This window comes from Myotis brandtii, unplaced genomic scaffold (genome assembly GCF_000412655.1).
Source record: "Myotis brandtii unplaced genomic scaffold, ASM41265v1 scaffold285, whole genome shotgun sequence".
Taxonomy (NCBI): Eukaryota; Metazoa; Chordata; class Mammalia; order Chiroptera; family Vespertilionidae; genus Myotis; species Myotis brandtii.
Window position 1 is genome coordinate 895,586 of NW_005360891.1, and position 22,921 is coordinate 918,506.

A 22,921-nucleotide genomic window follows, 5' to 3' on the forward strand; every position below is an offset into this window, starting at 1 on the left:
TAGGAAGTTATTTGTTTTAATTGGAATTTATAGAACAAGGGAGATCAATATAAAATGTTTTCATAAGGAAATCCAAGGCTTCAACCCACTCAAATATTGCCTTCTCCCTACAGTTCCTCTCTATCTCAATTATCTAGAAATTTATACATATTGCCAAATTAGTGATTCACTCATGTCGACCAGTCTTCAACCTTAAAACTGTGGAAAATCTTTGAGAAAAGTGAAAGGAAACTTTTTATTTGCCCTAGTCCTTTAATAAGGATTGTTTAGACCAAAGGGAAATATGAAATCGTAATATGTTTCAGTTCTATGATCCCACAGCTAAACTTAGATTAATTTCAGATTGTTGAACAGAATTGGGTTATGTTTTTATTCACTGACCTGAAGTTCAACATTGATATGACACTAAGGATAGATTTAGCCTATCTTTGTTAGAATTTTAATCTTTCTCTAGAATGGGTTGATCAAATTTTCTCATGAGGATCAAAGATTAGATGTTTATTAAAGCCTTGTGATATTTCCCTTTTGCTAATGGAAAACAAAATACATGAATCACTGTACTCAGCATTGAAATCATTGACTTTGAATTCCACAGTCAGCCTCACTGAGGCTAGTGACAATCAAGGACCCCTATCATGCTTGGACTGTGGCCTAAACATAACTGGCTCTATCTGGGGCCAGTCTCTGCATGGTGTCCCCTTCAAAGATACATCCTAGAGCTATGAAGAATGGTGTAGATGGTTATCACAGATCTCCTGGCACAGGGATTTTCGTGATGTACCACCTAGGACATTTCCTAAAAAGCTCTCTCCACTAAAGTCTCCCCATTCATAGCAGCTGCATAAACACTCTTCCTTTCTTGCTTGGTAGTCTCATCATGGCCCTGCTGCCCTTACACTCATCTATTTTTCTCTTCAACACAGTCCATGCCCCCTGTTGGGCACCTGTGAGCCTCCTCACTAAATCCAGAAAGTGAAATTTTTCTCTTTACAACCTTCTCCCTTGGAATTCCTCTTACCACACCCTTTTCTTTCTCAGAATGTGGACAGCATTACTTTCAGCAGCCTCTGGGGACTGCCAGGCTCACCCAGATTGCGGTTTTCAAAGTCCCTTCTACCAGCCTAGGTTCTGGGAAATTTTGAAAAGGGAGGAAAGAGGCATGACATAAACACATTTAGTTTTATTTCTCTTTTCACCTGTATATGTGTGTAGTGTCTGTATGTCCTGACACGTGGATAAAACGCTGCTTTCACTTTATTATCTTTGTCAAGGGAGCAGTGGGCAACTAGATTTCCTTTACTGCACCGAGTGAAGCAAACTGGAGCCACTCCTGACCCTCAAATCCTGGAATCCTTTTATCAGTGAGGAAAATCCCAGAAGATTTCTAGTCACTGGAATTTTCCTTGTGACCAGAACTGCTATATAAAAGGCAAAATTTTAGGTAAAATATTTGACCCACTCAGAGAGGCCTTCTTATTGGACTTTGGGAACCCCATTAGTTTTTGCCACCTACATTCTGCCTGAACAAAGGCCAATCCAAAGGGCTGAGACTGCCTTGTTATCTAACTTCAAATGATCTTTGCATCCTTATTTGGGCTTCTTTCTTCATTGTCTCTTTTTACCATTTTTAGGTTAAAATCTATATTTTGAAGCTTTCTTTCTTAAGTACAGCCACAGTTCAATCCTTTTTCTCAGCTCTGGTTTGCTTCACTGGATGGATGACTCCCTTTGTAGGAGAGGTTGAGTCTGTGGTTATTTTGTGAATTGGTCAGAAGTCCACCCTGCCATGAACTTGTTACAGGTGTTTCTGATCCTCCCATCAGTTCCTAACTTTTTCCTAGTGAATGTCTAGCTTTTAACCATTTCTGAGTTTACCTTATATTCCAAACATATCATCCCAACAAGTTGCACTGAGCTCAAATTTCTCTGAATATTTATTCCCCCGATATGGTGAGGCTGACTGCCATTAGGAAGAGGTTTTGATGGGTCTGAGTCCACAAAGGGCGCCTGCTGCCCAATGCTGTAGATCAGGAGTCAGGACCTCAGATGCTTACACTAGCAGGGCAGTAACAGAAACTCATTCGGTGAGTGGATGAAGCAGCCTACCTACCTAAGTGTGAGGTGTGATTTCTCACTTTTTATAGAGACATAGTTATAAGTAAATATTTTTCTGTTTAACAATAATAACAATAATTAATAACATAAGAAGGATATCATTGACAACTGACAAGTATTCTCATTAGCCCATTTAGCCCCTCATGAACAGTAGGAAAGGGCATGTTATAAAAGGGGAATGGCTTGATTTAGTGATTACTAAGGTGACTTTACTTGGAAATTCAACAGCAGCCACTAATCTCTGGGGGAGTGTGATAGGCTAAAGGAGTGAGTAGAAGCCAAAGACTCTTTCCCTTTTGAGAAAACATCCCAATTTTCCAAGAATTTGGTTGTACTTCGAACTTTCATATGAACCATTCTTCAGAGAGTTATTTCTTGGAAAGTCTTTTGAGTTTCTCCTTTTTGTAGATTTGTGTAACACTGCTCAAGGCTGATCCTCTAGCTCCTTGACCTAGAGTCTAGCTGGCACACTCTATCCTGAACTGTGCATTCTCCCCAAATTGTCATTTCAATCTCAGAGTAAGTTTCTACTATAGCCTTTGGGTTTGCATTGCTATTCTGCTAGTATCTGATTTCTTTCCACCATTTGGCAATACAATATTTACCAATAATTTATCTGCCAATGTTGCTCAGTTGAGTAGTTTGACTTGATTCAGGCAGACTCAGGAACTATAGTTATTCAAGAAGCATTAACAAATAATGAAGATTTTTACTTTGTTTTTTCTTTAGAACTAGAATAGAATAGTTTTATACAGTGCAGTAAACAGATGACTTATCTTTCCTAGCCATCTCTTCCCTTATTTTGCCATTCAAGGTAGCTGATACTTGTAAAAATCATCATCATCATCATCATCTTTCTCTCTCATGATTGAACACACAATTCTATCATAATGAAACTGTTCTTTCTTCTCAGTTTTATGTCCTTACTTATATGTATTCAGAAACTTTCCTCCATACTTAACCCTCAGGTTAACATAAGACCTACCCAATCCACTGTACTCTGCCCCCAGGAAAAATTAGTTAATCTATCCTAATAGTTTTCAGTTAAGATTCTGCCTCCTTGGAAGCTTGGTAAATACAATCTTTTACTCATTATGAGAAATTATATATTGTCTTAAAAACAAAAAGAAGAGAGACATCAAGTTTTTGACACTTATTTTCAAGCTAACCTCTGAGTTGTATTTCTATTTTATAAATGGCTGCTTCTGTATTTGCCAGTAATAAACCAACCAATGCATCCCAAAAGAACTTGAAAGAGATACCATCCCATGAGACACAGAACAAAACACAGAAGTTCTCTTCCTAAGTGTCAGAGAGCACTAAGTCATCTAGAACTTTTTGATTTAAAAAGCAAGACAGTTGGACATAAATTGTCTCCTACCTCCGTTTCAGTCACAGAAGAAAACTGTTCCTGGGTATGAGGATTTATTATTTACTGGTGAATGTCATTTTTAATACGACTAAACTTTACTCATACAGACTGAAAGATGAGAAGGATTTATTTGCAGACCAAAAATGAGAGTTGGGTTAAAATGTATTTATTATTTTGTTATAAAATCTGAACTGAATACCATTTACCTTTTTTAAAATGAAATGTCTCTTAATAATTTAAAGCTATAAAATTATTTAACTATTCATGGGAAAAGAAGTTACACAAGTCTAAAAGTTGTATATGTTCTTTTTAATATTTTATTTATTTTTATTTATTTTTATATATTTTTATTGATTTCAGAGAGGAGGGGAGACAGTGAGAGAGATAGAAACATCAATGATGAGAGAGAATCATTGAACAGCTGCCTTCTGCATGCCCCCCACTGGGGATCGAGCCTGCAACCTGGGCATGTGCCCTTGACTGGAATCAAACCTGGGACCCTTTAGTCCACAGGCCAATGCTCTAGCCATTGAGACAAACCAGCTAGGGCAATTGTATACTTTTTAAATTTCATTTTATTAAATATACTATGCAGGCTCATTTATTTTCTCTTTCTGGTTTCTCCTCATGTCTTTGATCTCTGCTAGTGTGTGTTGTAGAGCTAGCTCATAGATGTTTTTTCTTCTCTATTTCCACTTACTCTATTAGTACTTTTTATCCAGTCTTCAACTTTAAATAACATTCCTGTACTGTCTCTCTCAAATTTAAATCTCCAGGTTAGTTTTCTTCCTTGACTCATATATTTGGCTTCCTACTCAAAGTGTCCACTGAGGCTCCTCAAACTTATTCTGTCAGAAACTGATCTGATCACCCCCAATCACTCTAAACACGCTACTGTCACAAACTTTCCCCTTCATCATTAATAGCACTCCCCTTTTACAGTAATTCAGGCTGAAACTCTTGGAGTAATTCCTAACTCCTTTTTTTTCTATAACAACCAATCATATGCAATCAGTTAGAAAAATCTCTTAGCTCTATCTTAGAAATATATTCAAAACCCATCTACTTCTTACTTCCTCCACTGCTGACAGCCTGGTATCAGCAATCATCATACCAACTCTTGTTTACTGCGATAGGTTCCAAACTGGTCTCCTGCTTCTGTTCTTATTACTATTCATTTCAGTAAAATTGGTTTGTTGTTCAGTTCACTTATTACCAGGGATTAATTTCTTCATAGTCATTTCTCCTCTGGGACTCAGAGGCTCTGATGCATGTATACTATCTGCTTCTCTTCTTTTTATTTGGTTCTTTGTCTTTTACGCCCTTTGAACTGTAGCCAGCAATGCCCTCTTTGATCTAAAACAATCCCCTCAACAAAAATGGAAATGAAATACTGGCCTTCTGGATTACATGGTCATGTTCTTGAATATAATTAGGACATAATACATTCACTGGACTGCTTTAAAGATAAAGAGGATTACATTCAATAAAATATGTTGGAAGAGTTGGATAAATGCTATTGGCTCAAAGCTGTTGATTTAATTAAGACAATGAGTTAAGACTAATGAAAACAAGTTGTCCCTTCCTGGTAGAGACATAATATTTTGAATATTGTTATCATTGTAACATCCCTGACAAGAAAAACAAAATGCATAACAAGGTATAGAGGCAAACTTTCCATTTGTTTTGGAATTGACAATTTGGAGCTCTAGTTAAGGAGAAAAAGATTCAATATCCCCTTCCAAAAAAATTGAGGTCAAGATACCCCCTTCATGACTTATTATGTGGGTTCTAACTGACTCGACTCTCTCAATCATAATCTCAGACATCTGATTCCCAATTTATATAAGCATCAAAAGAAAAGAGAGAGCAAGATCTATATTAGTATGTATGTATGTATGCTTAGGGCAAGTCCAAAGAGGTCATTTAAGCTAAAATAAAAGTGTATCTAAAGAAAATTATTAATTATCCTATATAATAAAAGCCTATTATGCAAATCAACCAAACAGTGGAATAACTGTTTGCTGTGATGCACACTGACCACCTGGGGGCAGACGCTCAATGCAGGAGCTGTCCCCTGGTGGTCAGTGTGCTCCCACAGGGGGAGCACTTTTCAGCCAGAAGCTGGGTTCACGGCTGACAGGGGCAGCAGCGGTGGCGGGAATCTCTCCCGCCTCTGCAGCAGTGCTAAGGAGCAGTGAGCAGGCAGAACTGTTTGTTGTGATGCACACTGATCACCTGGGGGCAGATGCTCAATGCAGGAGCTGTCCCCTGGTGGTCAGTGTGCTCCCACAGGGGGAGCACTTTTCAGCCATTAGCTGGGTTCACAGCTGGCAAGTGCAGCAGCGGTGGCGGGAATCTCTCCTGCCTCTGCAGCAGTGCTAAGGAGCAGTGAGCAGGCAGGCGGTAAGGAGCAAGGGGTCCTGGACTGCGAGAGGGCACAGGCTGGGCTGAGGCCTCCAACCCCCTCCCCCAGTGCACAACATTCGTGCACCGTGCTTCTAGTATAATATAAACAGTGCATGGATATGATAAAATTGTAAGGTTTGGGCAACTAAGTTATTGCCTTTCTATTTGTATTGTTATTAAGACTATAGTTAGGGTTTTCTTTTTTTTTCTCTCTTGAATATTTAGTTTACACTTGGTGTCTCCTTATTCTGCCCTGCATTTTGTCCACTCCATACTCTGCTTCTGCTGCTACCATGGCATTTCCATGTGCTCTTTTCCTGCCATGTACCTGCTTATCAATGTGTTGGCGAGGCTTTCCTGACTGACCTGCACTGAGCATCTCTCTTAGGTTTCACACCCTCTTGGGGAGTCCTAGATTTACCAAGAATTTTTGTCAGAAACTCTCCATATTTCCAGGACCTTCTCTCACTAAAATACTCTGTCATTTAACATTCAGTAATTTAAAACTATTATGCACATAATTTCATTTTTGAAATGCATAATAACCCTATAGGAAACCTAATTATGAGTCATTATAACAAAGAGTAAATAAAAATGGTCTCCTTTAAAAGTCTTTTAAGAAATAATTAAATTCTACTAAGGAGGAGAGTTTAGTTTTATATGAAAGGATTTTTTTTCTCATACAAATAATAAATTTTGGCAATTTTACATATTTTTTTTTCAAATTGACATTGTTCAGTAATGCTTGATTTCTAGGACACTTTATAACTAGTTCCTATTTTCTTTGGGTTACACCAAATTATTTGAAGAATGAAAAAGTACAAAACATCTGGAGCAATCAGTTTTTATAAATTCTGTAAGGTAAAACAGAAAGAAACATGTAAACAACAAAAATAAAAACACAGGGGATAGTTTAAATGGAAGGATTTGAAGAAAATAAAAATACAACATGGGAGGTCATTGGGAATGATCTCCAATGTGTTGAAAAGCTGATATACACTTGATTGTTTTTCTTCCTGAATAATTTTTAACTATTTAAGTCCACTATACTCCAATTTTTACTGTGTGTCCCTCCTGAAGGTACAGAGCAGACTGACGTAGCTGGGTGCAGAGAGAAGGGGAGAAGGTCAGAGTCTAGGCTAGAGAGTAAGCAACAGCTGATCATGCAGGGCCTTATTGATTCAACACAAAAAGACACCATTGAAGGGCATAGTCAGATCTGTGGTTTTAAAAAGTCACTTTGGCTCTCGTCTGGAGGGTAGCTAATGTGAATGAAGAGACCACTTAGGACTGTCAGTTAGGAGGGTTTACTCCATGGATGAGATGATGGTAATTTAAACTATTATGGCAGCTACAGACTATAGAGATAGAGAAATAAGAGTGAGCTTTGGGCCTGGACGGTGTGGCTCAGTGGTTGATCATTAACCTATGAACCAGGAAGCCACGGTTCAATTCCTGTGAGGGCACATGCCTGAGTTTCAGGCTCAATCCCCAGTAGGAGGCAGCAGATCAATGATTCTCTCTCATCATTGATGTTTCTATCTTTCTCTCCCTCTCCCTTCCTCTCTGAAATCAGTAATATATATGAGCTTTGGACTGGATTGGATAAGGGAGTAAATGGAAGGATAATGGAAATAAGAAAGAGGACTGCTATAGCTCTCTGGCTTATGCAACTCCATGGATGGTAGTTTCATTTACCAATACTACAAGGAATAATGGTACAGGACAGGTTTTGGGGTTTCATTTTGTAAAAATGGACTTGAAAGTACTTTGGAGACTTTCAAATCTTGTGAACTTTGGCAAGTTGCTCTTCTCAGAGCTTCATTTATCTACAAAATGAGCTGTTTACACTAAGAGACCTAATCAAGTTGTTACTGGGATTACAGTGCTATCATTATGGTTTCAATTGTGAGTGTAGGGAAAAGCAGAAGATTGAATCCTTGATAAGTATTTCGATAACCTGGATGCTAAAAGGAAAGGGATGATAATACATGTCTAGGACGGGGAATGGTGTGATGAAACTTAATTTGAAGAACATTCTGACAGCTGGACTGAAGCAAGAGAGCCATTAGCAGATGGGAAGTCAGAGAAGATCAATGAATCAATGGCGGCCTAAACAGTAGTAGGGACTTTAGAAAAAGGAAAATTAATGTTTTAGATAGTGTAGCATGAATTAGCAGTGTTTGAAAATGTAAATCAGAAAATGAAAGAGAGAGAAACAAACTAACATTTTTTTCCCTAAGCTTTGAAGATGAAAAGGATGATAGAGGCACAAGAATGTATTTAAGGGATATTATTGGGGGACTTGAATGATTAGTTTTTCTGACATGCTAAGTAGGTAGCTGTGCCTTTTTTAATTATTATTATTTTAGTTATGCCATATTTTTAAAAAGTAATTTACTTTTTTAAGGAAAATAATCATTCAATAGTAGAAGGACTGAATGCAATTTACTTTAAAAATTTTATAAAGAAGCATTTAATAAGTCTATGCAGAGATTCACTGTGCAGATCATAGTACTAGGAATAGTTCCTGCAACTTGTTCTGAAAGTTCTATTTTCACTCTCTGACTTCATTCCTCAGCTCCATGTGGTGGCCATTTCTCAGCTCCCAGCGGACTGATTCTCTCTCCAGGATGGCCAGGATACTATAAAGACTCTTTGAATTGTGAGTGGGTGATTGAAGCTGAACCCGGACACTCTATCAAAATTACATTTGAAAGGTCTCTGGAATTTTTTTTTAACCTTAAAGAGATATTATGTAAAGGAATAGTTGACTTCCTCCATTTTATTTACCAAATCACTGTATACTTTTACTGCAATAGTCAGTTGTTGTGCCTTGAATACTTCAGGTGATTGGCCCCCTTTTAACATTTCAGCCTGTTTTCAAGCTGTGTTTTATTTGTTTAATGCTGTATCAGCACTATTGAGATATGGAAGATGGACCTTTGAGCTTTAAATATATATGCACATTACTGAGTAATGAACATGTGATTTTTAAATTAATGACTTCAGTTGTCCTATACTTTGAAGAGCCTGTAAATTCTGTACTAGATTTCAGGAGGCAAAGGTGCTATAACATATTCAAATCAATACCTTGTTGCAGTCTACGACAGTAACACTACACATATACCTACACTAACAAGTCCTTCAGAAAAAGGACTCTACCAAATTAATGCGTATTAATGATTGGTTAGTTGAGATTATTCTAAAGAAAATTAGTATTACTGATTTTGAATTAGTATTACAATTATCTGTATGGTGAAAGATTGTAATATCATGACTAAAAGAACGAAGCTTCCGATCTGTGATTGGACCACTATTGAGAAATGCAAAGGATTAATATATTTCCCAATTATTAATATATTCCCAATTAATATATTTCCCAATTATTGTTCATTGCATTTCCAAATCCCTTTCTTTTTTTAAAAAAAAAAGAAATAAAAGAAAGAAACCTCTGTAAGCATTGCATTCATGTGATAAGCATATAAATATATTAATACAGTGGAATTAGGGTCTGATGATTGAATTTGTCAAATATGACACATACACACAAGCCAGTAAGATTCTTGAGTTGGAGCTATTTGAAAGGAAAATTAAATATCTCCCATTTCTTCTTTCCCAAAACCCTTTAAGGGTATACGATTTTGCTTTAGAGCTGTCTGTACTCCCATGTACTTCGTCAGAAAACCAGTCCCTTAAAAATAATATTCATCTTAAAAAGCTTTCACATGGTTAATAGTAGCTCAGTATCAAAGCAAGTTAAAAAATAAATGAGAGTTTTATCCATTGGGGTAGTGGCATAAAATAGTCACTTTGTAATCAGATAGATGAAATCATCTATCACTTCCTTGTTTTGTGACCTTATAATATCTTGGTGCTTCATTTTCCCCTTAAGATTGTTTTAAGAAACAAGTTATCTCTGAAGTATATAATAAGAATTACGTTCTTGAAAAAACTCATTTCCTTCTGAATTCCAGCCAAGCTCTTTCAAGGATACTTCCAACTCTTTAATAGTCCCGCTCATTCAGAGAATATGTTTTAATAGAATGTTGTGCCAAATAATGAATTGTATTTATTATAAAGTTATGTTACTTCCTTTCTAGTACTCATGAATAACTTAAATTAATATTCTTGAAAACATTTTTAAATATCAGATAATATAATTAAGATGGTGGCATAGATATTTTTTATTTTATTTCTTCTAATATTGTCTAGTGTAGCAATTGGTTAGAATTAATTTACAGAAATAAAACCTAAAAACATTACAAATATAAGCCATTGGTTAGCTTCTTTAGATTGCCTCAAATAGCTTAAATCAATGAAATCTTCAGAAATATAATTTTGTATCAAATACAATACAGAATGCCAGTAATGCCAATGGACATATGTGGTGGTTTTTAGCATTTATCTCTTCCTAACATAGTCAAACACAGTTAACAAGTCTTATCCTTTGATTTATAGATAAACTTTTGCTTTGTGTCTTCCCACAGTTCCTAAATTTTCTCAATCTATGGCAGCTCCTAACTGAACTCATCCTCTTTTCTGTTCCTTCTATTCCTTTTCCTGTCTTCAACTACTTGACCACAAACTATCAGTATCAATCTTCCAGAGAGCAATTTTTTTTTTTAATCACGAGAACTATCAGAATTTGGTCAAAACAGGTTTGAATTAACACCAAGAATGTTTTCAAAAGAACAAAAATTGGGTAAGATTAGATCCAGCTTCATTTTTTAATATCATCTAGTGGATTTATAAGTTACGATAAACAATAAATTTATTAATGTCATCAACAAATGAACATTAGATTGAGACAACTAATGATAAATTTATACAAACGATTTTAAAATACAAAGTGAAATTCAAATTATTGTGTAACCCTGTCCTATTCCCTTTGTTAGTATAATGCATTTTTATAGTTCCTTAGGGCAAATTTGTGATGATTTTCTATATAAAGATTCACTACTACTGAACAGCATTCTCTGTATCACCAGTTACTGGTCCTATTCTATTAAGAATTAAGTCTCTTTATGGTTCAGTTCAAAGTAATCCCTGACTCTTCTGTGCATTTTAATTCAGTTATTATCTACTGACTAGCTATCAAAGTGAAACTCGAATTTCCGTACTACAATAGAAGGACCACAAAACAACCAATTATGGATTCACAATGCACAGTTGCATGACTGTGCATTCTTATACAAACGCCTGTGTTTCTGTACACTTCCTATTCTAGATTACATTATTGGAAAAGTTACTTTAGACAAACACAATATATTCCAGGTTGCAAAATGAAAAGTATGATAAACTTATGAAATACATTCATTTTACTAAGTGTGTTGCTTAACAGAATATAGCAGTGGTACATATTGAAAGGTGTTCCAATTGTACTTCTTAATAGCATTAAATTACACACTTAATTTTGACTACTTGCATGCCATATTCATAATAATATCAGAGATTTTATAATGAAGTAAAGTTTTTAATTTTTAAGTGTCCCACTCAATTGTTTTGACCAGGTTCTGAGTTTTACTTGTCTGCTTTTGTTTTTTTAAAGAATAACATAGTTTATGCCTGTAATGATGAAAAGACTGGTAGATATGACAGTAAAAGTGATTATTTGAACATTAGTGGACGTTTCAACTCAAAATTATTTCCTAAAGTGTACCAGAGATAACTCGTTACTGAAAATGTAATGAAAGATACATTTTAAAAGGATGAAAACGCATGGTTAAAACTGGAATGCCCAAGTTATTGAGTGCCTTTTTGTCAAGTTAGTAATAGCTCTAGAGAAAAGAAAGATACCTTTGTCATTAAAATACATTGATTCATTCATTTATACTTATCTAATAAATATTCATTGCATGTCTGCTACATGCAAAGCATTAACAAAGCTGACACTGTCTGACCTCATGCAGTTTATAGACTCTTAAAGGAGACAGTTATTAAACAAGCGAACATGACTATGATTAATGTCACAAAAGACACTGTACATTGTGGCAATATAGAGAGGGAACTAACCTACACTATGAAGTCAGGGAAAGGCTTCCTGAGGAGATGGTTAAGCTGAATGAATACTGTAAGATCTGTAGGAAAACCTTGGTGAAAGTGGGAAAAGAATTTTCTAGTCTATAGGATCATTATGGTCAAGGAAATAAAATCCTCAGTTTTCCATGATTCCATGTGAAGTTTTTCCACAGCTAAGATTCCTGGTCCAGATTTAGAATATGATATGATCTTGAAGTGCAAGGAAGAAATAAAAAAAATGCTATTTTATTAGCATGTTAAGCATGTTAAAAGGAGCTCTGTATTGATTGCAGTTTACAAAATAATGGTATCTTATTTTAAGAAATTGAAAATGGTAGGAGCAACAACAACCAAATATCTAAAACTAGCCAGCATAGCAGAGTGATTAGGAACAGAGATACTTGGGTTTAATAAGCTAAAGCAAATTATAAAATGGAAAAAAAAGTAAATAGTGATTGAAATAGCAATCTAAGGTATTATTTCCTAAGTAGTATTATGCTAATAAATATATTTTACGTGTCTCTTATTCTTAGATTTCAGACTGAACTAAATTATGATGTTCTGGAAGTTCATGATGGGCCAAATCTTCTATCACCCTTGCTTGGATCTTACAATGGCACACAAGTGCCCCAGTTTCTATTTAGTAGCAGTAATTTTATATACCTTCTATTTACAACAGACAACAGCCGTTCTAATAATGGCTTCAAGATTCATTATGAAAGTAAGTATTACCAAAATGTTTTTTTTATTTTCCTATTCTGTTTCCCTACATTTAAATTTAGCATTATATTATTTTTTAAAAAATTGGAACTCTCCTTGACCTGTGAGAATGCTAATAGTTTGCAAGTTGTATATTTTAATAAACTCTGCACTAGATTTTTAGACAACATAGAATAGACTTTAGGAACATAATCCATTTTTTTGTTTTTATACCGTTTCCCCTCCCCAGGAAAAAGAATACTTTTTTTTATTATGTCATATTTCTTAAAATACAAATATAATTAAGTCTTTGGTGATCTGAATATTTTATGAAATAATATATTTATAAATGGGTACAAAGCAAATCCATAGCTACAGAGACCCATCTCTAAAGACATATTTTTCATATGCATGAGTCGATATTCTTCTTTTTTCCAACTCTGGAAAACGCTAGACATCAAAAAGAATGTACAGTTTAAATAGCAGTTGTTATAATGGGAGGGGGTAGAGAAACCCAGACTTAAAATGATTATATGTTTTTATCACATATGTCAGGGTAAGAAAGGTCCAAACTAGAGAATTTTTATAAGTTTATTTGAGTCAAAACTGATGACAATTGCCAGAAAGTAAGATCTGAAATGCTCAGAGAATGGCAGTTTGCAATTTCTTTTATTCATTTAGATAAGAGGGAAGGGAAGGAAGATTACAAGAAGGTGGGAAGGCAAGGCAGGATTGGTTTACAGGACATCTAACAAGATTGTGTGCTCTCTTGAGGGTGGTTATGCTTATCTCAATGGTGTGCTAACCTATGGACAAAAACAATGCACAGGCCTTGGTTAAGGCAGAGATAAGCCTTTTATTAAAAAAGTCATATGCCTGGAGTGTGACTACTCACCATGACCTTCCCAGATAGGAATTTTTGACCAGATCAGCCTGTGAGGTTACTTTCTATAGCATCCCTTTTTCATCCACACATCGAATAACCAAATAAGCAGAAAGTCATATATACACTGGAGCATTAGAAGATCAAGACTTCAAGGAGAGGAGATCTGAACTTGTCTATTAAAGACTGAGACAATTGTGTAAAATAAGGGGACAATTGAAGGTCTTCCTGGCAGAGAAATAAAGCATAGAACTAATTAAGAGAATCACCTGACTGGAAATGGAGAATGACTATGGGGAAATAATGGAAATTAAGAATATTGAGTTCAGTTTGGGAGCTTTAAATTTAAGAGTGCTGACTTTGAACTTGCTGCCATTAACATAAGGTACAAAGCAATGAAATAATAGGTTTTAGGGATGTATATGTCCAAAATTGTATATAAAACAGATTGGAGATGAAAGATACTGAAATAAAGGGCAGACATTATTGTTTGTGTTTTAGACTTGAAGTGATGAAGGCCTTGAGTAGGGTGAGGATAAATTGCATTACGCTTTTCAATGAGGGTGGATTTCAGACATATTTTGTAAAGGGGAAAAAAAATTTTGAGAGGGATTCATGATGAATGAGTATTTCAAAGAACTGGGTGCCTAGAAGAATAATGGTCACATTTAGAAGAGGAATATATCAGGTCAAAGTAATTGTGTTGAACATAAATTTTTCTGACACATTTTAGTTTCTCATTAAAAAAAAACACCATTTAAATGAAGTGAATGTGGTTGATAAATACACTTAAAATGTACTCTTTACCTCTTTAAAATTGGATTTATTTTTTAAAAATATTTTGTTTAGCTTTAGTTTAAAATTGTGTAGTTAATACAAATAAAAACTTTCTCATGTGAATAGGATTTTATATGATATATAATTTTTTAAATTAAATCTTTATTGTTGAAAGTATTACATATGTCCCCCTTTTCCCCCATTGACCCCTTCTACACCCGCCCCCCACCCCGCCCAGGCCTTCACCTCCCTATTGTCTCTATTGTCCCTGTCCATGGGTTATGCATATATGTATACAAATTCTTTGGTAGATCATTTCCCACTCACCCACCCTCTTGCACCTTCCCTCTGAGATTCCGCAGTCTGTTCTATGCTTCTATGATATATAATTTTTAAAATGCTAATTATTATTTGGGGGAATATAAAATAAGTAGTTATTTGTTGTATAAATCTCCCTTCTAGGAATAGTAAGATAATTATTTATCTTTTACCCCAGTTCTCAACTGGAGGCATTTTTGCATCCAAGGGGACATTTGACAATATCTGGAGACATCTTTGATTGTCATAACTGCAGGAGTGCTATTGGCATTTAGAAGGTCCAGGCCAGGGATGTTGCTAAACATATAAGGACAGTACAGCTCCACAGCAAAGAATTATGCCGCCCCAAAATTAACAGTGCCAAGGTTCTGAAACCTAAAGTGTCTTATTAAAGGGAAAGGCATAGTCATGATATGGCCTCAGCTAGAGATTATAAATCTCAAGGAAGATTATCATCAGGAGACACTAATGTATAGTATAGTATAGGTTATTAAAAGTTCCATCAATCCTGGCCAGCATGGCTCAGTGGTTGAGTATTGACCTATGAACCAGGAGGTCACAGTTCGATTCCCAGTCAGAGAACAAACCCTGTTGCAGGCTCGGTCCTCAGTGTGGGTGTGCAGGAGGCAGCCGATCAATGATTCTCTCATCATTTGATGTTTCTATCTCTCTTTCCCTCTCCCTTTCTCTCTGAAATCAATAAAAGTATATTTTTTAAAAAAAAGGTAAAAGAAAGTCTCATCAAGTATTCACAAGAGCAGTTGCATAGTTTTACTTAGAAAGATATTGGTGATCATACTTTCATATATGGCAAAATGCCTCTCTCTCTCTCTCTCTCTCTCTCTCTCTCTCTCTCTCTTGATAAACTTCCAATTTAAAAGTTGATTAAAAATTTTAAAAACACATAACAAATATTAGGTGTAATATTGGCTTATTGACAAGGGCTCCAGAGTCAGAGTCACCTAACAATCAAATGAAATGTTCCTGGTAAAATTAATTTTATGGGATTCTTTTAACAACTAACTGAAGAAAATTTTGCAAAATTGTTAGTGTTGTCCCTGGAATAGAATGAGCTCAAGAAACATTAATTAATGCTATGATTACATATATCATTTACAATAATACAATGTTTGATAACTATATATTTTCATAGAGTTCTTATGTAACAAAATGACCTGAATTTGGTCTTTGTGGGGATGTCAAAGGAAATATCAAAACAAATCTGTTAAATAAATTGTTGGTTTTAACATAAAGCTGTGATTACATTAATTTATTAGTAAAAATCATCATTCACAATTGTTTGAAGATAGAAATTAATTTCAGCAAATCTGATTCCCATCAAGCTTACTCTTCGTTTTCCAGGTGTAACAGTGAACACCTATTCTTGTTTGGACCCTGGCATACCTGTACATGGCCGCCGCTATGGTCATGATTTCTCCATCGGATCTACTGTTTCATTTAGTTGTGACCCAGGATACAGGCTAAGCCATGAAGAGCCCCTTCTGTGTGAAAAAAACCACTGGTGGAGTCATCCACTTCCAACCTGTGATGGTAAGAATTCATTCAATATGAAAAATGAACTGATTTATGAACCAAAAAGGAATCAATATAGCCTTTATAAAAGGTGAGACTTAACATAACTATGAATATTTTATATTTTGGAAATTTTATGTTATCAAACCATTCATAAAGAAAAGAAAGAATGAATATTGATAATCACCCAAACCTATCACAGACCTAAGGATGCTATATGTATTTCTCAAATGTGCTGAGGAAATCATTTTAAGTGCATATTGTGTGCTTGGGCCTTTTGACAAAATAACATTGAAAATGTCAAGTTGGTATCAGATGAATGCACTGATGGAATAGAGCATTTACCCCCTGCCTTGGAAGGCAGCATGTACCAATTCAAATGCTACCTAGCTACACAGCACAGTGGCAGGGTACCCAGACTGCCCTGTGGTGGCATGTTGCTGGTCATGATGAATAGTATACTAGTGCCCTTATTAGTTTTTGTTTCCATGGAGAATAGTTCAGAAATGCTTCATTTTTCAGAAAAGACATGAAAATACAATGGAAGGAACTGCTTCCCTAAGATTAGGAAGTGCTTTCAGACTTGCTTTATTAAAAAGCACACAATGTAAATCTATGCAGTGTTTAGTTCTGGGTTTTAGTTTTTATTTATAACACTATTTCCAGCTTTTGTACCGTACTTTTCTAAGTGGAAGATCACATTGTTCATTTTATGATTAAATTTTCAAGTACTGTTGGTGCCATCATTTTTTAGTAGCAGCTTTAGTCCAATTTATTTTTATAACAAGGTTTGAAAAAATCATCAGCATATCTCCCTTGTATTTGGTACAGTACCGTTTATAATAGTCAGCATTCTTGTGATTGTGACAGAAACCCAATTTTAACTGGTTTAAAAGCATAAAAGCAGAATTTGTTGTTTGACTACCCGAATCTTAGGAAAGGCAGAGGTGGTTGGTGACATCTAGGCACCAACAGGGATCCACGGAAGAGCATGAAATCTCTGACTCTCTTTGTTCCCCGTCCTTCAGTTCACTGAGCCCTGCTTATCTCAGTCACATCTTGAGGCTCCCTCACTGCAAAACTTTGATCAACAGTCATTATTTTGTACTTATTTTCCCTCCTCTTTGGGAGAGGCACCTCCCAACAATAGGGTTGTTCTCCCAAACACTCAGGCTGCAAGCAGAATTTTTCTAATTATTAGCATATCTGTAGCAGAAGCCATTTGCCTGGAAGACAAGGGGAAAATCCAGGCCAGAATTAAGTTACACTTACAGGCAAGAAAACTGAGGCAAACAAAGATTCATTATCTTGCCTAGAGTCACCCCACCACCTAATCACAGTCAGGATTCAAACTCAGCCAGCCTAAATCCAGATCCTATGCACTGGCCTTCTACTACACTGCCTCCAGCCCACATTCTCCACATTCAGAGTGTACTAAATTTATTTAAAATGAAAGTGTAATTATAGATTTGTTTACTCAGTGATACCACATATTTATTTTAAAACTTTTATATAAAAATATGTTTAAATAGTTTATGGATACTCTGTACTACTTGAAATGTGTGACTGAAAAACAGGACATTGCCCTTTTTTGCTATCAATTATGTCATATGGAAAGAGTACTTTGAGCTCAATTATATTTTCTGTGTACGTATATTTCTGAGTAAAAATTGATTCTTTCTGTTAATGGTGAACATGTAGCTTTGGAGAAAGAAAGCACAGATAAGCACCTGAGGGAGAAGGCACAGGCATACCAGATGTTACCTGTGAAGTTAGATCTTGGTTCTTGAGATTTGCCAAGAAAGAATTCAAAGCCAAGAACTCAAATAAGGGGATGTTTATTTAGAAAGTCACAGAGGTAGAAGAAGTGAGCCAGGTGGGCTGGGTGGACTCAGAAAACAAGTTACAGAGTCAAAAGAAGGGCCCATGTAGCTTCGGAGAATGAAAGCACAGATAAGCACCTGAGGGAGAAGGCACAGGCATGAGAGAGAGAGAGAGAGAAAGAGAGAAAGAGAGAGAGAGCACATGGGGTCCTTTTTCTTAAGGGTTTTAAAGGAGGGGGAGGGACTTTAGGACAAGTCTCAGGGGAGACTCTCAATAGAACATTCATTAGCTTTTCCAGGTGTGTCCTTTCCGGGTCTTGGTTTCCACTGATTGGTGGGCACCAGGATAGGAGGTCATTAGTCAATACATCTTGTCCTGATGTCAGTCATGGTGTGGCTTCCTCTGGTTTTGCTGCTCTTCTGGGACTGGATCTGAAACAAAACTGAGGCCTAGATGTTATCTTTAGTTTGACCAAAACTCTGTCTTTGTGGTTAACAGACCCAAGTTTTGTTGCTAAGATTATTTGATGTGGGTCAGAACCTCATTATGGAGAAGGCTTAATGCTTAAGAAAGTAGTCTTGCAGGGAATTGTATGGGAGTCGTATGAGGCTATTCTCCAGACCCTTTTGTTCCAACCGCATGACTACTGACATGTCAGGGGAAGAAAGGTCAGGGGAGGGTTTGAACTGCATGCCCAGTGATATGAAAGGTCAGGGGGGTTACACCGTGTGACTAGCGGTATGCTAGGGGAGGAAAGGTCACCCTGGGGGTGTGTCCCATCCTACAATACTGATAACATTTTTTGGCATACCATATCCACTGATGGTTATTGAATATAGTAGAAAGCATTACAGACTGTGATTTGTTCTTGAATAAATGAACATTGAATAAAAATTTAATTTATTTGACCTCAGTTCATACACATTTATTTATTTTCATGATCTGGAGCATATACTTAAAAATCTATACTCTCTCTCAAAAAAAAAAATCAATACCATTTTGTTCATGATATTTCCCAGAGAAATGCAGAATTCCAGAAGCAGGCTTCAACATTTTCAGTTTACTAGTACTTCCCTGTTTTAAAAGGAATTCTATGAGGAATGACAACTATCCCTTTAAGAATTTAAAAGGAAGAATTTTATATAATTAAAAATTTGTTTTCTTAAATCTTAATAAAAGAGGGGCTGCTAAACAATTAATTGCTCATGTTTAATTCATGACCGGTATATGCAAATGTTGCTTATAATTAGAACTGTATAAGTATGTACTTCAGATTCAAATGTGGCAAGTTGAGCTACATTCTGTTGGGACCAGTGTTAATTCTCTGAGGCTATTACATACCCTTTTCTTCTCTAGTGCTGCTACAATGGATGAAATGATGTCCCAGTATTGGAGGAGGTCTGTACACACTCCTGTAATTTACCAGGAAGTAGCTTAAGCTAAGAAAACCAGACTCAAGGGAGGAGACTGGTTTGGTCAGCCTCTGTCTTTCTAGGTATGACTGTTAATAAGACTGCTTTTCTTTGTATTTTCAGCATTATGTGGAGGAGATGTTAGAGGGCCTAGCGGAACAATCTTATCACCTGGTTACCCAGAATTTTATCCAAATTCTCTGAATTGTACTTGGACTGTTGATGTAACCCATGGAAAAGGTAATTTTCCTCATAGAATACTAATTGGGCTATCTTCTGAATTCTTATTGCATCTATTTTTATTGCATTGTCCTTTACCATGTCATTTTTGCATGAGCAACAATAGATCAGTAGTAAAATTCACTTTGAGTAACTGCAACAGAGGATTATATTTACTTTTCTACAGTATTATCATGTGCTCATGTTTTTACCAGAATAGTGATAAGAAAGATTTACTTTCTTTTTGAAACGTGGGTTCGGGGTGCAGACTTTTCTTCCCTTGAGTTCTTGTCTTCATGAAGTTTGAAGAATAAACTCACAGACAAAAAGGCTTCTTTAATAAAAAAAATGTAGACATTTATTAAAAGCAAATACAAACTCCATCTGGGCAAGGGTGTCCCCAAAGAGGACCCCATGGGGAGGGGCCCCCCAATGGGAAAAGCCTGTTCTTTCTCTCTAATGGGAAAAATAAAAAAATTCTGCCTCATGTCCCTTTGTCTCCAATTTGTATATGCTGTAGTTCTTTGTTTGAACCTGACCCTTTCTTATTGGTCCCTTTCCTTAATTTAGGACCCCCATGTTTTCCTCATTGGTCATTCTGCTCCATAGAATTAGTTTTCAAAGCTCAAAGCCCACACACGTGGTGCCCTCCTCTTTCTCTCCTCCTTATCTTGATGGTTGGAGTTGCCTTTGATCTCGCAGCTGCCCAGGCTAGAGGTACCCCTGTCCTTGGTTTATCACTGTTTTAATTGCTCAGGCCAGAAATGTTCCCATCTGCCTGGAGCATTTCTCTATTCTCTGTACAAGTAAGATAAGCACCCTGGTGTCTTCAAGTCTCCAACTTTGTATTCCTCTCCCATGGACCCTCCTTATTCCCTAACCCTTCCTAATTATGCTAGCTAGCTAACCCTTTCATTTTGATGTGTTAAGCTAATGTTATTTGGAATTTGCATATCAACAAAATCTTAAACAGATGGCTTTTGTCTCCGGCATAGTGTTAAGAGGTTGATTTAAAAAGTTCAAAAGTTAGTATCAAAAATACAAAGATAGTTTGTAGTGCTGAGGAAATTAATTGTAAAGTCCATGTTTATATCTACTTGAATATTAAAATTTTTATGATTATTTATTAAAATTCTATTACCATATAAATTTACCACTATTCTAGAAATATTTGTGTCTCAAATTCTCTATCAGAGCTGCAGATATAACTCACATGGAGTATAAAATTTTCTCTCTAATGGGAAAAATAAAAAAATTCTGCCTCATGTCCCTTTGTCTCCAATTTGTATATGCTGTAGTTCTTTGTTTGAACCTGACCCTTTCTTATTGGTCCCTTTCCTTAATTTAGGACCCCCATGTTTTCCTCATTGGTCATTCTGCTCCATAGAATTAGTTTTCAAAGCTCAAAGCCCACACACGTGGTGCCCTCCTCTTTCTCTCCTCCTTATCTTGCTGGTTGGAGTTGCCTTTGATCTCGCAGCTGCCCAGGCTAGAGGTACCCCTGTCCTTAGTTTACAGCTGTTTTAATTGCTCAGGCCAGAATTGTGCCCATCTGCCTGGAGCATTTCTCTATTCTCTGTAAAAGTAAGATAAGCACCCTGGTGTCTTCAAGTCTCCAACTTTGTATTCCTCTCCCATGGACCCTCCTTATTCCCTAACCCTTCCTAATTATGCTAGCTAGCTAACCCTTTCATTTTGATGTGTTAAGCTAATGTTATTTGGAATTTGCATATCAACAAAATCTTAAACAGATGGCTTTTGTCTCTGGCATAGTGTTAAGAGGTTGATTTAAAAAGTTCAAAAGTTAGTATCAAAAATACAAAGATAGTTTGTAGTGCTGAGGAAATTAATTGTAAAGTCCATGTTTATATCTACTTGAATATTAAAATTTTTATGATTATTTATTAAAATTCTATTACCATATAAATTTACCACTATTCTAGAAATATTTGTGTCTCAAATTCTCTATCAGAGCTGCAGATATAACTCACATGGAGTATAAAATTTCACTGTGCATATGATAGATGTTAACACATCTTTAAACAAATAAATGAAAGCCCTGTAGTACTAAATATGGTTCATTCGTGTAACACCACTAAAATAATAAATTAGCAATATAAGTGATGAAGGCAATAACTTAACAATGGGGAAGTGGTCATCCTAATATATCAAAAATGACTTAAAATTATTTACCAGAAAATCTGCCTGTACTAATATTTTTAAAAAGAGTTCATTTATTCATTTAAAAAACTCCTGAAATGATAGAAAAGTTTAACGAAGGGAGCTCTGCTTGTTGGAAAAGTTATCTATTGATTAGGGTGCATTTACAAAGGTGTGTTCAGTTTGTGAAAATTCAATGAGCATTTTTCAGTATATTATATGCACAGATTGAAGTGTGTGGAAAATAAATAAATAGAGAGCCAGTACATTCATTTAACAAATAGTTCCTCTTTACGTCTGCTTTGGAAGTTGAGCACTATGTTGTTCAAGGGGTTTGCAATAGGAGCCCAAGGATGCATGTACAATGTTTACCAGAAAGCTGTACTTCTGTTATCAATAAAGAATATGTTTTTTTTGCAATGTTCAGAAAACTTGACTTATTTCTTTTCAGTCATTGTTTTTAAATTTTAAAATTTTCTAAGACATGATTCACTATATCTCTTATAAGGATGCTGATAGAAAAAAATATAATATTATACTATACAGTTGGAATATTTTATAGCAGTGCTTCTCATTTTCAGAGAAATCAGTTATGAAGAGGGTCCTTTTTTTGTTGGTAGTTTGGTACCTCTTATTGGTTGTTTTGGTAACCCTGTGTTTTACTGATATACGTTGTAAATCTAATTTTCCTCTTTTTCTTAATAGGTGTGCAGTTCAACTTCCACACCTTTCATTTAGAAGACCATCACGACTACTTACTGATCACCGAGAACGGGAGTTTCACGCAACCACTGGCACGCCTGACTGGTTCAGAGCTTCCTTCAACTATCAATGCTGGCCTCTATGGAAATTTCAGGGCTCAGTTGCGCTTCATTTCTGATTTTTCAATATCATATGAGGGATTCAATATTACATTCTCTGGTAAGAAAATAGTCAAATAAAAAATGTTATTTTGGCAACAAAAAAATCACATTTTTTAAAAAAGGATGAACATTATTTATGTATGACAAAATAAAATAAAAAAAGAAAAAGTAGTAAATACATAACAGTCAACAAATTTTAAGGAACATTTGAAATACTTTGAATAAATAAATTAATATGCTAAAAAATTCACTAGTTACTTTTTTTTAACTTACACACCTGTAGAATTCTAAAAGAGAGAAAAGCTAGCTGAAATGC

At 35.7% G+C, this 22,921-nt stretch overlaps 1 protein-coding gene across 1 annotated transcript in view; it reads left to right on the plus strand.

Annotated features, from left to right (window-relative positions):
• The window catches only part of CSMD3 (CUB and Sushi multiple domains 3), an 888,294-nt gene that overhangs the window by 526,041 nt on the left and 339,332 nt on the right, over nt 1-22,921 (plus strand). The window contains exons 17-21 of the mRNA XM_005869050.2: nt 8,478-8,616; nt 12,451-12,638; nt 15,957-16,145; nt 19,487-19,603; nt 22,448-22,663. Of these exons, the coding sequence (XP_005869112.1) occupies nt 8,478-8,616; nt 12,451-12,638; nt 15,957-16,145; nt 19,487-19,603; nt 22,448-22,663 (849 nt within the window). The remainder of the gene's footprint in view (nt 1-8,477; nt 8,617-12,450; nt 12,639-15,956; nt 16,146-19,486; nt 19,604-22,447; nt 22,664-22,921) is intronic.